The 11,623-nt window shown below is 45.9% G+C and overlaps 1 protein-coding gene across 1 annotated transcript in view; it reads right to left on the reverse strand.

Moving 5' to 3' along the window:
* Positions 1–9,729, reverse strand: part of KIF5A (kinesin family member 5A) — a 36,515-nt gene extending 26,786 nt beyond the window's left edge. Inside the window, exon 1 of the mRNA XM_010388952.2 lies at positions 9,246–9,729. Within this exon, the coding sequence (XP_010387254.1) occupies positions 9,246–9,374 (129 nt within the window). The 5' untranslated portion in view covers positions 9,375–9,729. The remainder of the gene's footprint in view (positions 1–9,245) is intronic.
* Positions 9,730–11,623: the final 1,894 nt, after the last annotated feature.

Raw genomic sequence — 11,623 nt, forward strand, 5'->3', positions numbered from 1 at the left:
CATAGTGCTGCATGCCTGTAATCTTACCTACTTGGGAGGCTGAGGCACAAGAATCGCTTGAACCCAGGAGGCAGAGGTTGCAGTGAGCCGAGATTGCGCCACCGCACTCCAGCCTGAGCAACTGAGACTTTGTCTCAAAAATAAAATAAAATAAATATATAATAATAGAATATTAATAAATAGAATGTCAATATATCTCAAAAACATGTCGAAAGAATCTAAACACAAAAGAGCACATACTGTATTACTCCCTTTATATGAAGTTGAAGAATGGACAGAACTTATCTGTAGCGCTAGAAGTCAAAATAGTAGCTACCTGCTATTGTGATAACAACATACACGTGGTATTGACAGGAAGAGGATATGAAGGAGCTTTCAGGAGTGACAGAAATATTCTAGATCTTGATCTGTGTAGTGGTTACATGGGTGTCTACATATGTTATAAAATTCATCAAGCTGTTTGCCTAAGATCTGTACACTGTATGTAAATTATATCACTATTATAAATTATAACATCATAAAATGATGTCATAGTGGCTCTTAAACATTAATTAAAACATATTAATTAATATTAATTAATGCTCGACCTCACTGTTAGTAAGCAAAATGCATACTAAAACTATGAAACACCATTTTTACCTACGAAAGTGGCCAAAATAAAATAGACAACGCATTACACTGGTGACAATGTGAGTAAATAGATATTCACTCATACTGCTGAGGGTACATAGAAATTGGAGCCAACTCTATGAAAGGCAATTTGGAAATAGCCTCACATTTTTAAATGCATATGCTTTATGACCTCCACTTCGGAAAAATTATCCTGTAGACATACTGCACATATGCAAAAAATATTTATACAAGGTCATTCAACTGTTTGTAATAGCAGATGATTAGAACAACCTTTAACGTCCACCAACAGAGGCCTGGTTAAATAATGGCCTACCCCTACAACAAATTATACAGTTGAATGAGATAGCTCACGTGTGGTGTAATCCCAGCCCTCTGGGAGGTCGAGGCTGGAAGATCCTTGAGACCAGGAGTTGGAGACCAGCCTAGGCAACATAGGGAGACCCTGTCTCTACAAAAATTAAAAAAAAAAAAAAAAGCCAGGCATGGTGGCATGGGCCTTGTGGTCCCAGCTACTAAGAAGGCTGAAGCAGGATGATGGCCTAAGCCTCGAAGGTGGAGGCTGCAGTGAGCCATGACTGCACCACTGCACTCTAGCCTGAGCAACAGAGTGAGGCCCTGTCTTGAAAAAAAAAAAAAAAAAAAAAAAAAAAGAATGAGATAAATCTTTATGTGCTGATAAGGAAGGATCTCCAAGACTCAGTGTTTTGTCTTAGGGTTGTTTGTTCGTTTTGTTTTTTGTTTTTTGAGATAGAGTCTTGCTCTGTCGCCCAAGCTGGAGTGCAGTGGCGCCATCTCAGCTCACTGCAATCTCTGCCTCCTGGGCTCAAGCAATTCTTCTGCCTCAGCCTCCAGAGTAGCTGGGATTACAGGCACCTGCCACCACACCCAGCTAATTTCTGCATTTTTAGTAGAGATGGGGTTTCGCCATGTTGGCCAGGCTGGTCTTGAACTCCTGACCTCAGGTGATCCGCCCGCCTTGGCCTCCAAAAGTGCTGAGATTACAGGGGTGAGCCATCACACCTGGCCTAACTTTTGTATTTTTAGTAGAGATAAGGTTTCACCATGTTGGCCAGGATGGTCTCCATCTCCTGACCTCGTGATCCGCCCGCCTTGGCCTCCCAAAGTGCTGGGATTACAGGTGTGAGCCACCGTGCCCAGCTGGAATTTTTGTATTTTTAGTTGAGACGGGGTTTCACTATGTTGGCCAGGCTGGTCTCGGACTCCCGATCTCAAGTGATCTTCCTGCCTCGGCCTCAAAGTGCTTGGATTACAAGCATGAGCCACCACGCCCAGGCTGTTTTTGTTTTTAAAGGTGCAGAATGGATGTATAATATGCTACCATTTGTGTAAAAAAAGGTATGCATGTATATATGTATTTGCTTATAAATGTATAGTAGGTTTTTGGATAGATTCACAAGAAGTTGCCTTCTGAAAGGGGAACTGTGTGGCTGGAAAAGAGGGGTAAGAAAGAGAAGGAAACAATATAAACCTTTTCATATCCTTTGCATTTTGTCACATGTGCAGGTAAGACATTCGAAAGTTAAATTAAAAATTGTAAAATATAGCCAGGCATGGTGGCACATGCCTATAATCCTAGCTACTCAGGAGGCTGAGGTGAGAGGTTTGCTTGAACCCAGGAGGCGGAGGTTGCATTGAGCCAAGATCACACCACTGCACACTCCAGCCTGAGTGACAGCATGAGACGCCATCTCAAAAAAAAAAATTGTAAAATAATAAAGTTATGTAAAAATATTTAACAATGGCAAAACAGTAATATTTTGTTAGAGAAAAAAGGTTACAAAACTATATATAGTTTATGATATAATCTTATTAAAATTAACACATGTATATATGCAGGAAAAAACACTGGCAAAATACATCAAATTATTATTAATAACAGTGCTTTTTTGGGGTGGTAAGATATTGGGTGATTTTTAGCTTCTTCTGTGTCCTTTTCTTTGTCTTTAACTTTGTTAACAATTAAAATGTATTAGTGCTGTAATTACATTATTTTTAATATTATTAAAGAAAAATCTACCTTAATTTTGAATTGTGATTAATTCTTGAATTATAATCTACCTCAATGTTTCTCCCACCCAGTGGCCAAGAAATAGAAACAAGCAAAATATGTCTATCTCAGGCCAATACCTCTCATCTCCTTTGTTTTTTAATTTCCTTTTTCCTTTATTATATGACATAGACTTATTGACTTCATATTAGCATTTAAGTATTATTAACTTTATGTAATAGCATTTGAGTTGGGAATTGGTGCATTTCCGGTTGTACGAAGGATAGCTGTATTATATTAGGTGTATTATGACCTTATTATTGTCCTTATTTGAAAATTTGTATGATCTCAGGAGATGTGTATGGGTTCAAGTTGACAAGGGGTGGACTTGTGATGTTTAATACTGAGTGTCAACTTGATTGGACTGAATGATGCAAAGTATTGATCCTGGGTGTGTCTGTGAGGGTGTTGCCAAAAGAGATTAACATATGAGTCAGTGGACTGGGAAAGGCAGACCCACCCTTAATCTGGGTGGGCATAATTTAATCAGCTGCCAGTGCAGCCAGAATATAAAACAGGCAGAAAAATGTGAAAAGATGAGACTGGCTTTCTCCTCTCTTTTTCCACTAACAATCTCTATCCATGCTTCATGAAGCCAGGCATCCAGCCAAAGGGGATTAAATGTAACTCTCAAGCCAATCTTGCCCCTCCCCTCCCCCCACAAACATGGGCATGAACACACCAATCACCCCACCCCAGCCCCTACACACACTCCCTCAAAATATTCCCAGTTACAGGATTCTAGAAGGCTCCACAGATGCATTAAAATGGAGAGCGCTCTCCAAATGCTGAAGCCAATTATAGTCCCTTTTCATCAGGAACCCCTTTACATCAGTCTAGGCTGGGAAGAAAGAAAAGAGCAGTGAGGGAAGAAGGGAGAGGTTCTCAGATTTGTGAGTCTAAAAGATACCCAAGAGCTAAAAATTGGTGCATTTAGTAATCTCCTGAACAGGGAAAGCCACGTGACAAGAGATACGATTTCAGGAGTTCTGGGAAGGCCTGCTACCTACTTCTCTATTCTTGGCTGGGCTCTAAAATTCCAAGCCTAGCTATTTATTTCTTTAAGATTTTTTTATTCCTTTTAAAATGTAAATTTTTTTTCTTTTTTTTTTTTTTGAGACGGAGTTTTGCTCTTTCGCCCAGGCTGGAGTGCAGTGGCGCGATCTTGGCTCACTGCAACCTTGGCCTCCCAGGTTCAAGTGATTCTCCTGCCTCAGCCTTCCAAGTAGCTGGGATTACAGGTGCCCACCACCACACCCGGCTAATTTTTGTATTTTCAGTATAGACAGGGTTTCACCATGTTGGCCATGCTGGTTTCGAACTCCTGACCTCGTTATCTGCCCGCTTCAGTCTCCCAAAGTGCTGGGATTATAGGCATGAGCCACCGTGTCCAGCCAATTTCTTTTTTTAATATTTATTTATTTATTTATTTTTGAGATGGAGTCTTGCTCCATTGCCCAGGCTGGAGTGCAGTAGCAAAATCTCGGCTCACTGCAACCTCTGCCTCCCAGGTCCAAGCAATTCTCCTGTATCAGCCTCCTGAGTCGTTGGGTTTATAGGTGCCTGCCACCACATCCGGCTAAGTTTTGTACAGGGCTAACCCATGGGCAGTGTGCCCAGAGTAAACTGATCTTTTCATGAAAATAACTAGACCAGTGGTCTTCCACTTTTCCTGCCTGTAGACATGGGAAGCACCACCAATATTTACAGATCTTATAACACACAATTACTCTGAACCAGACTGTAGTATGTTGTGGGAGGTTTCTTATCAGAATCTGGGGGAGTATATAGATAGTTAGCAAAAGCCATATCTGATGTTCCTCTCCCCTGCCTCTGCCCGGGCCACTCCATGGACTGTGGATCACAACCTTGATCCAGATTTTCCTGAAGGCAGGGATTCCCTTTAAATCCCCAACACCAAACACAGTCCCTGGCCTATAGGATGCTGATGTAGTTTAGATGTTTGTCCCCTCCAAATCTCATGTTGACATTTGATCCCCAATGCTGGAGACGGGGCATGGTGGGAAGTGCTTGACTCAAGGAGGTAAATCCCTGATGAGTGGCTTGGTGCCTTCCCCATGGTAATGAGTGAGTTCTCACTCTATGAGTCCATGTGAGAGCTGGCTGTTAAAAAGAGCTTGGCACCTCTTGCTTTCCCTCTTGTTCCCTCTCTTACCATGTGACTCCTGCTCCCTCTTTGCCTCCCACCATGATTGGAAGCTTCCCGAGGCCCTCACCAGAGCAGATGCTGGTGCCATGCTTCTTGCACAGCCTGCAGAACTGTTAGCCAAATATATCTCTTTTCTTTATAAATTACCCAGCATGGGATATTCCTTTATAGCACCACATAGAGGACTATGACAGATGCACTTCATAAATACTTGTTGAATAAACATAGATATTGACAAAGAAGGGAGCAAGAAGATACTTGGGATCTGGAGGTTTGGATGAAACAATTAGTAAAAAGGAAAAGTATTACCCACTTCCCAATTTTGTCAAAGCTAGCTTGTGGGGAGATAGCATATAAAATAGTGATAATATCTAACTCTTATTGAGGGTTTACTGTTTGTCTGCCATGTTACAAAGCAGTTTATATGCATTATCTCATTTAATGTTCACAGTAATCCTAGGACATAGATACTGTTATTATTCCCACTTTATAGATGATGAAAAAGGCTCAAAGAGGTTAGGTAGCTTCCCCACAGTCGCATGGCTGAGAAATGGTAGAGCACAGTTTCAAATTCAAGCAATCTGATTCCAGACAAATCGATCCAAATAACTGAAATGCCAACACTGTGTCAGAGCCTTATCAAGGCTTTTCCTTCCCCTCCTCCATATCTCCCCTCCTCACATTTGGGCATTTTTCCAAGTATTTCCAGACAGAACTAAAGCCTTTCATCACTTCCTTTTTCCAACCTCAATCTCATTTTCAGAAGTATGTAATTCTCCCATCAACCCTCTCTACCTCTAGGTAATCGAAGACTCTGTGAGTTGTTAATGAGAAATAGTCATAGAGTCTCTCCTCCTCTTAGGAATGTCCCCGAGATCCAATCTCTCTCCCACCCCCAGCAGTCAAAGTGCTCCTTATAGCCTTCTCTGAAGGGCCTCTCTTCACAGTCCCACAGTCCAGGGTTCTTTGTTCTCCTTTAATCACACTCGGAGCCTCCTTGATGTCTCCTCTTCCATTTGTGTATCCCAGTACCTTTCTGTACTTTTCTATCATGTGTGCTGACTAAAGCTAATTGGGGCTGGGGGTTTAAGATCGGGGTCCAAAGATGACCAACCTGTTCAACCCTCAGTACAGCACTTGGTATAAGCTGAACTTCAAGTGTCAGGCCTGATTTCCATAGTGACACCCGTGGGGACTGTTGCTATGGTAATGCTGGAAAGACATTGGCCACTGTGAACGTTACTTCTCGTCTCCATTTTTCTTTATGAGACTCCTCCAAAGCAAGGAAGAGCCCTGCTCCCCACTTCAGATATCAAATCCCAGGCCACCCCAAACAATAATGATTCTGCTCCAATAACCCTGCAGGTCCCAACCTAGCTTTGTCAAGTGAGGTACACAATGGTCCTAGCTTCTTGCATTAAGAACCCACTTAACCATCGGGAGACCTGAGGGAGGTAGCTGTGTACACTTGAATGAAGGGGAAAGAGAAAGAGTGTGTGTGTACATATGTGTTTCTTCACTGTCATCCCTCTCACATCTGGTACAGATGCATCCACCCAGACAGCAGGCATTGGGACACTGCTGAGAAAGACCAAGGCAGAGGAAGACAGAGAGACACTTAAATGGGTCTGGCGAAAAAGTCACACTGGATTCTGAGTGTGCAAAAGCAAAACAAGATGGGCACCACATATAGACAGTGACCCAGACACCCTTCTACTATGACTCAGGCCATTTACTTTGGCTAAGCCCCATCCCCCAGGTTCCTGGAAGAAGTCAGAGGAGTAGGGGAGAAAAAAGGCACACAGAGCTGTCTCTCCAGCTTATTCTCCTACCCTCTAACAAGCAGAACAAAGCCCATGAACAGAAGGGACTCTGAAGCTCAGCCCTAGCCGCAGTGCTGCAGAGGCAAAGGGGAGAGCAGTCACAGGAAGGAGTAGGGGCTGCACTGGGAAAGATTATCTCTCCCACCTTCACTCTTCCCGAACCTTCCCAGACATCCTGAAGCAGCCTCCTCCATTAATTCCTAAGCCAGCTCCCAACCCGGTGGGCTCCAAAGAGAGCTAGAGAAGAAAAGAGAAAAAGGAGTCGGAGTTTCCCTCCCTTATTGGGACCCTCAAGGGTCTCCTAAAAATCATGCCCCCTGTAGCCTTCATTCCCTAAATGATGAATGAATATTAAGTCTGAAAAAGCAAACTCCAAAGATGTTGCCTGAGACAAAATGGCCCCCCGTAAGCATTTATCTTCAAGTGAGAGACTGACAGGGAGGGCTAGGGTGAGGGAAGATACGAGCAAACGAGACAAAGATACAGCCCTACAGATACCAGGCAAAACAGACAAGGAAGATCCAGCAGTGGAGCTGAGACGGAATCTGAATTGGCAGGGGGCCTTGGGCTTCTTTTCACCTCTCCTCCTTGCCCACCTCCCACTGTGTGTCTCTCCTGTTTAGCTGGGCTAACAACAGATCGACACCACACCCCTCTTCCCAACATCACCCCCTGCCCCATCCCACTACACCAGGATGGCCCAGAGAGCCTAAAGGAGTTGGTTCAGACTTACTGGAAAAACCTTCCAGAGCAAGGAAATAGGGCCTAAAAGTTCTGCCCCTCATCATCACCCCCCTCCTGTTTGTCAGCCTTTATGTCTCCAGGGGATCTTAAGCTCCAACTCTCACAACTAACGCTGGCTCTCCAGGACACTCTGAGAGGGGTCCTCCCGAGTTGATCCAGGAGTTGTTTTGTGGTTGTTTTGTTTTGTTTTGTTTTTAGCCCAGCCAGACTGAACAGTCTGCAGGGCCAGAGAGGTCCCTGAAGCAAAAAGAAACAGAGGCCCTCTCCATGTGACAAATACATACACACACACACACACACACACACACACACACACACACAGAGAGAGAGACAAAAGCATCCATTTGAGTTAACAGTGTGGGTAAGGGTGCAAGGTGGTGACAGACTGGGGCCCTTGGAGACCAGTAAGCAGGTCTCCCCCAGGCATGTTTATTCAAAGTCCCATTTTCACTGACTCAGAAGGCCCAGACTTCCTCCCCTTCTTTCCTTCATTCCTTTAACAAGCATGTTTCCAGGTGCTCTGTGCCAAGCACTGTGGATAAAGATACATAAGAAGCGCCTCTGACCTTGACTGCCCTCGTACATGCCCCTCCCTTCTCAAGCTAGTTTTCGTTTCCTGGCCCACCACCCCTCAAGCCCTACAGGACTCAACCCCAGATCTTCTCTCCCCACACACAGCCTGAGGTCCCTACCAACCTCAGGGGTGTGAGCAAGGCCTAGAATTTCCCTTTGGGCCATTACAGATAAAGGTGCAGAACAGAAACCTGGGTAGGCAATGTGATAGGAAGAGATAGGAGGTTTGCAGTCACAGATTTAGGTTCAGATCCATGGATTAATAGCATGACCTTGAGAGTGTTATTCAAGTTCTTTGGGCCTCAATTTCTGCATCTGTAAAATGGAAATATTGATACTACTTTCGAATGCTGTGTCGGGGGTTAAATAATATACATAGAGTAACAGGCCCACTGTAAATATTAGTTCCCTTAAGATATCCTCCTTGGGTAGGGCTGTCATGATGAGGTAGAGCTGGACGGCTACTTTCTCTTGGATCCTCAAGAGAAAAGATGAATAAGCAAGTACTTACTAGGATCTCAGGGTTTGGGCATTTTTCTTTCAGGGTGTCAGCTGGGGAATCTGAAACCCTCTTCCTACTGTAACTGGGTACGAAAGGCAGACCTGACCTTAGGATTCCAGAGGCTCCCCCCAAGACTGGGTGTGGCATCAATGATTTCTTTCCCGGTAAACCCTGCATCAGACCTGTTCCCCCCAACACACACACAAAAATCCAGGCTATAACTACTTTAGGGAATGATGGAAGGTTTGGTCTTAGAGCCCACTTCCATCCACACTCTGCAGAGACCCTAGACCGCTCACCTCCCATCTAGTCTACCCAAAGGTCTTCCCCCTTACCTTCTTGGGAGGTGGGGGTAGAGATCTGAGCCAATAACAAAGGGAAGATGCGCTTTCTCTTGGTGGGGCGGGGGGAGGGTGGAGAAGGGGAAAACATCAGAAAAACATGGAACTGGTTCTAACGGGTGGAGACGCTGCAGACAGCAGCAAAGGGGAGTTGAGTCTCCCGAAGGTAGGGAAGCAGCCCCCTGCCACTCTGCAGAGACTCAGCCGCTGGCCTGGTCAGGCCACACCCAGCCATCCAGATGCAGGGGAGAGGAAGGGCTGCGGGGAAGAGGATGAAGGATGAGCGGCGGGGAGGGGGCGCAGAGGGACCAGCAGAGACTAAGGTTCTGCGGGAGGCGGGGAGATTTAGCCACCCGCCCCCTCCCCGAATTCTCTCCTAGGCGACACTCACCCCAATAACGACGCTGTCGTCCCCTTGGAAAATGGGGATGAACTTGTCTCCCCGCAGAATCTCAGCCTGGTTTAGGGGCCGGAATCGGCAGAGCACCTTGATGCTACATTCGTTGTTGGTCTCCGCCATGGTGGTCGCCGGCGTAGAGCTGGAACACTTCTCGGGCTGCAGGGGTGGTGTGTGCTCCAGAGGAGAGGGCTCTCAGCTAAGACTGAGGCGGAGGACAGGTGCTCAGTCTCTGGGGGCAGAGTTGAGGGCGCCCGGGCGAAGCCTGGGGAGCAGGGCCGGGGCGCGCTGTCTCTCTCCTGCGGCAGCGGGATGCGGGAGACCTGGGCGTCTGGTCCTCTCGGGCGCGCTGCCTCTCCGCCCCTCGCGCTGCAGCGCCGCGCTGCGGGCCTGGGCGGGGCCGCGATGGAGGAGCGGGGGCGGGGCTCCCTCAGCTGGGGAGGCTGGCTCGATGTCGACCCCCGAAGGCTGGAACCTCACTGCTCCTCTCCTCCCTCCCACATCCCTAACGTTCGGAGATAACGTTGCCCTCCACCCTTCCCCACCCAACTCACTGCATCCCACCCCTATACCCCCGATCTGTTTGTCCCTCCCTCAGACTCCACCCCCTGGAAGGGATAAGGAGACTGAGGTGAGCCTGTCGCCTGTGCAGCTAAAAGGGTCAGATCTCCCACTCCCTTTATTCCAGGGCATCCCCCAACCCGTCACAAGCCTCTCTCCAAACTGGGATCACACTTCTCATTCTCCTACGTCCATCCCATGCCCCACACGCACGGAAGCTGGACTCCCAACCCCCTCAGCTTTCTGGGGGATCGCTGCCTGTACTCCTATGGAGGTGGGTGTCAGGGAGGAGTGTCATGGGAGGTTCTGGCTACTCCCTTCCCCTTCCACATCCAAAGGTGCACTCTACTGCCTCCCCAACGTACACAGCAGGTCCCCAGTTTCAGAAAAGATAAACTCCCATTCTGGGTTATGGGAATTCAAAAGCAGACACAATACTTATTTTTGTGTCATAGGTTGAGGATGGGATGATGGGTAGGAAACATTTTTGTAAGAGAAAAGGAGTCAGAAAGCAGTGAAGGAGGGGCAATGATGGGGATGGGGAAGGCCGAGAGACTTTGAAGTCTAAGGCAAACACCTGCATTTGGGTTTCAGGCAAATTCAGGTACCTATGGGAGTGTGTGTTTCCCGTCTCAGTAACCATTGGAGGATAGAGTCCCAATACTTCAGCCCCCTTCCCTGGCCAAAAAAAAAAAAAGAAAAAAAAGGTGTGGGGGAAGAAGAACGAAAGAAATGCCAAGCCCGGAGATTCCTTGTCCTTCCTCCCTTTGGGTCAGACTCCTGCTGCAGCCCCTGGAAAGAACCACCAAGAAGCTGGCCAAATTGATTTTTCTCCACGTCACAGGCCTCTGCTGGCCAACAGAGAGTTGGACTGCAGGAGTTGAGGTTCTAGGCAAAGGGGAAGGGCAGGATGGATGGGAGAAGGAAGAGGAAAGGAAAGTTCAGCTCAGCAATTGTCTCATGAGTGGTTAAGGTCACTTAAACACTATGGGACAAAAGCAAGAGGTTGATAGCCTGGCCAGAAAAGACCTAACTACTCAGAACTCCGGGGGTTTGCCACGTTGGGGCTATACCTCTAACCCACCTTGAATCTTAAGAGAACTGAAAGAAAAGAGTCCAACATAATGAATGGGATAGGAAAGTGGTAGGACTATGGAGAAAGGGATAGAGGCTTGGGGAGAAGCCAGGAGAAAGAAAGACAAAGAGTTCCAAACTCAGGAACTCTCTAGTCACTTGGTTTGGCACAATTTCTAAGTGTTGCAGCATCCTGCAAGCTCAGGAAACATCCTGGGAAACATCCCATCCTTGGGTCCCCAGGGCATCTTTAGTAAAGGGGTTTCAAAATGCCAGTCCATGGAGGGTCACTGGTCAGAGACAAAAGTTCACTGAGTATGCCCTCACCTCCAAAAGAACAATGGTGAGTTGTTTTTTTTGTTTGTTTGTTTTAATATAAAGCTGGATTTGATAAGTTTCAAAAGACTATCTTTTATTCTGAGTGTGTCCTTCCTGCTTTTCTACCAAGTAATGATTGTGACAGTAAACAGTAGGTTTTCTGTTTGTAATATACTTACTTGATAAGAAAGTAAATCTTCAAGGTTTGTAGTTGTTTTAATTTTACTGAACGATGAAATTTAAAAGTTTGAGAACGGGAGGTAAGAATGGTGAATAGGTACAAAAAATTAGAAAGCATAATAAGACCTACTATTTGATGGCACAATAGGGTGACTATAGTCAAGAATAACTCAATTGTACATTTTTAAATAACTTGAGTGTAATTGGATTATTTGTAACTTAAAGGATAAATGCTTGAG

This window comes from Rhinopithecus roxellana, chromosome 10 (genome assembly GCF_007565055.1).
Source record: "Rhinopithecus roxellana isolate Shanxi Qingling chromosome 10, ASM756505v1, whole genome shotgun sequence".
Lineage (NCBI taxonomy): Eukaryota > Metazoa > Chordata > Mammalia > Primates > Cercopithecidae > Rhinopithecus > Rhinopithecus roxellana.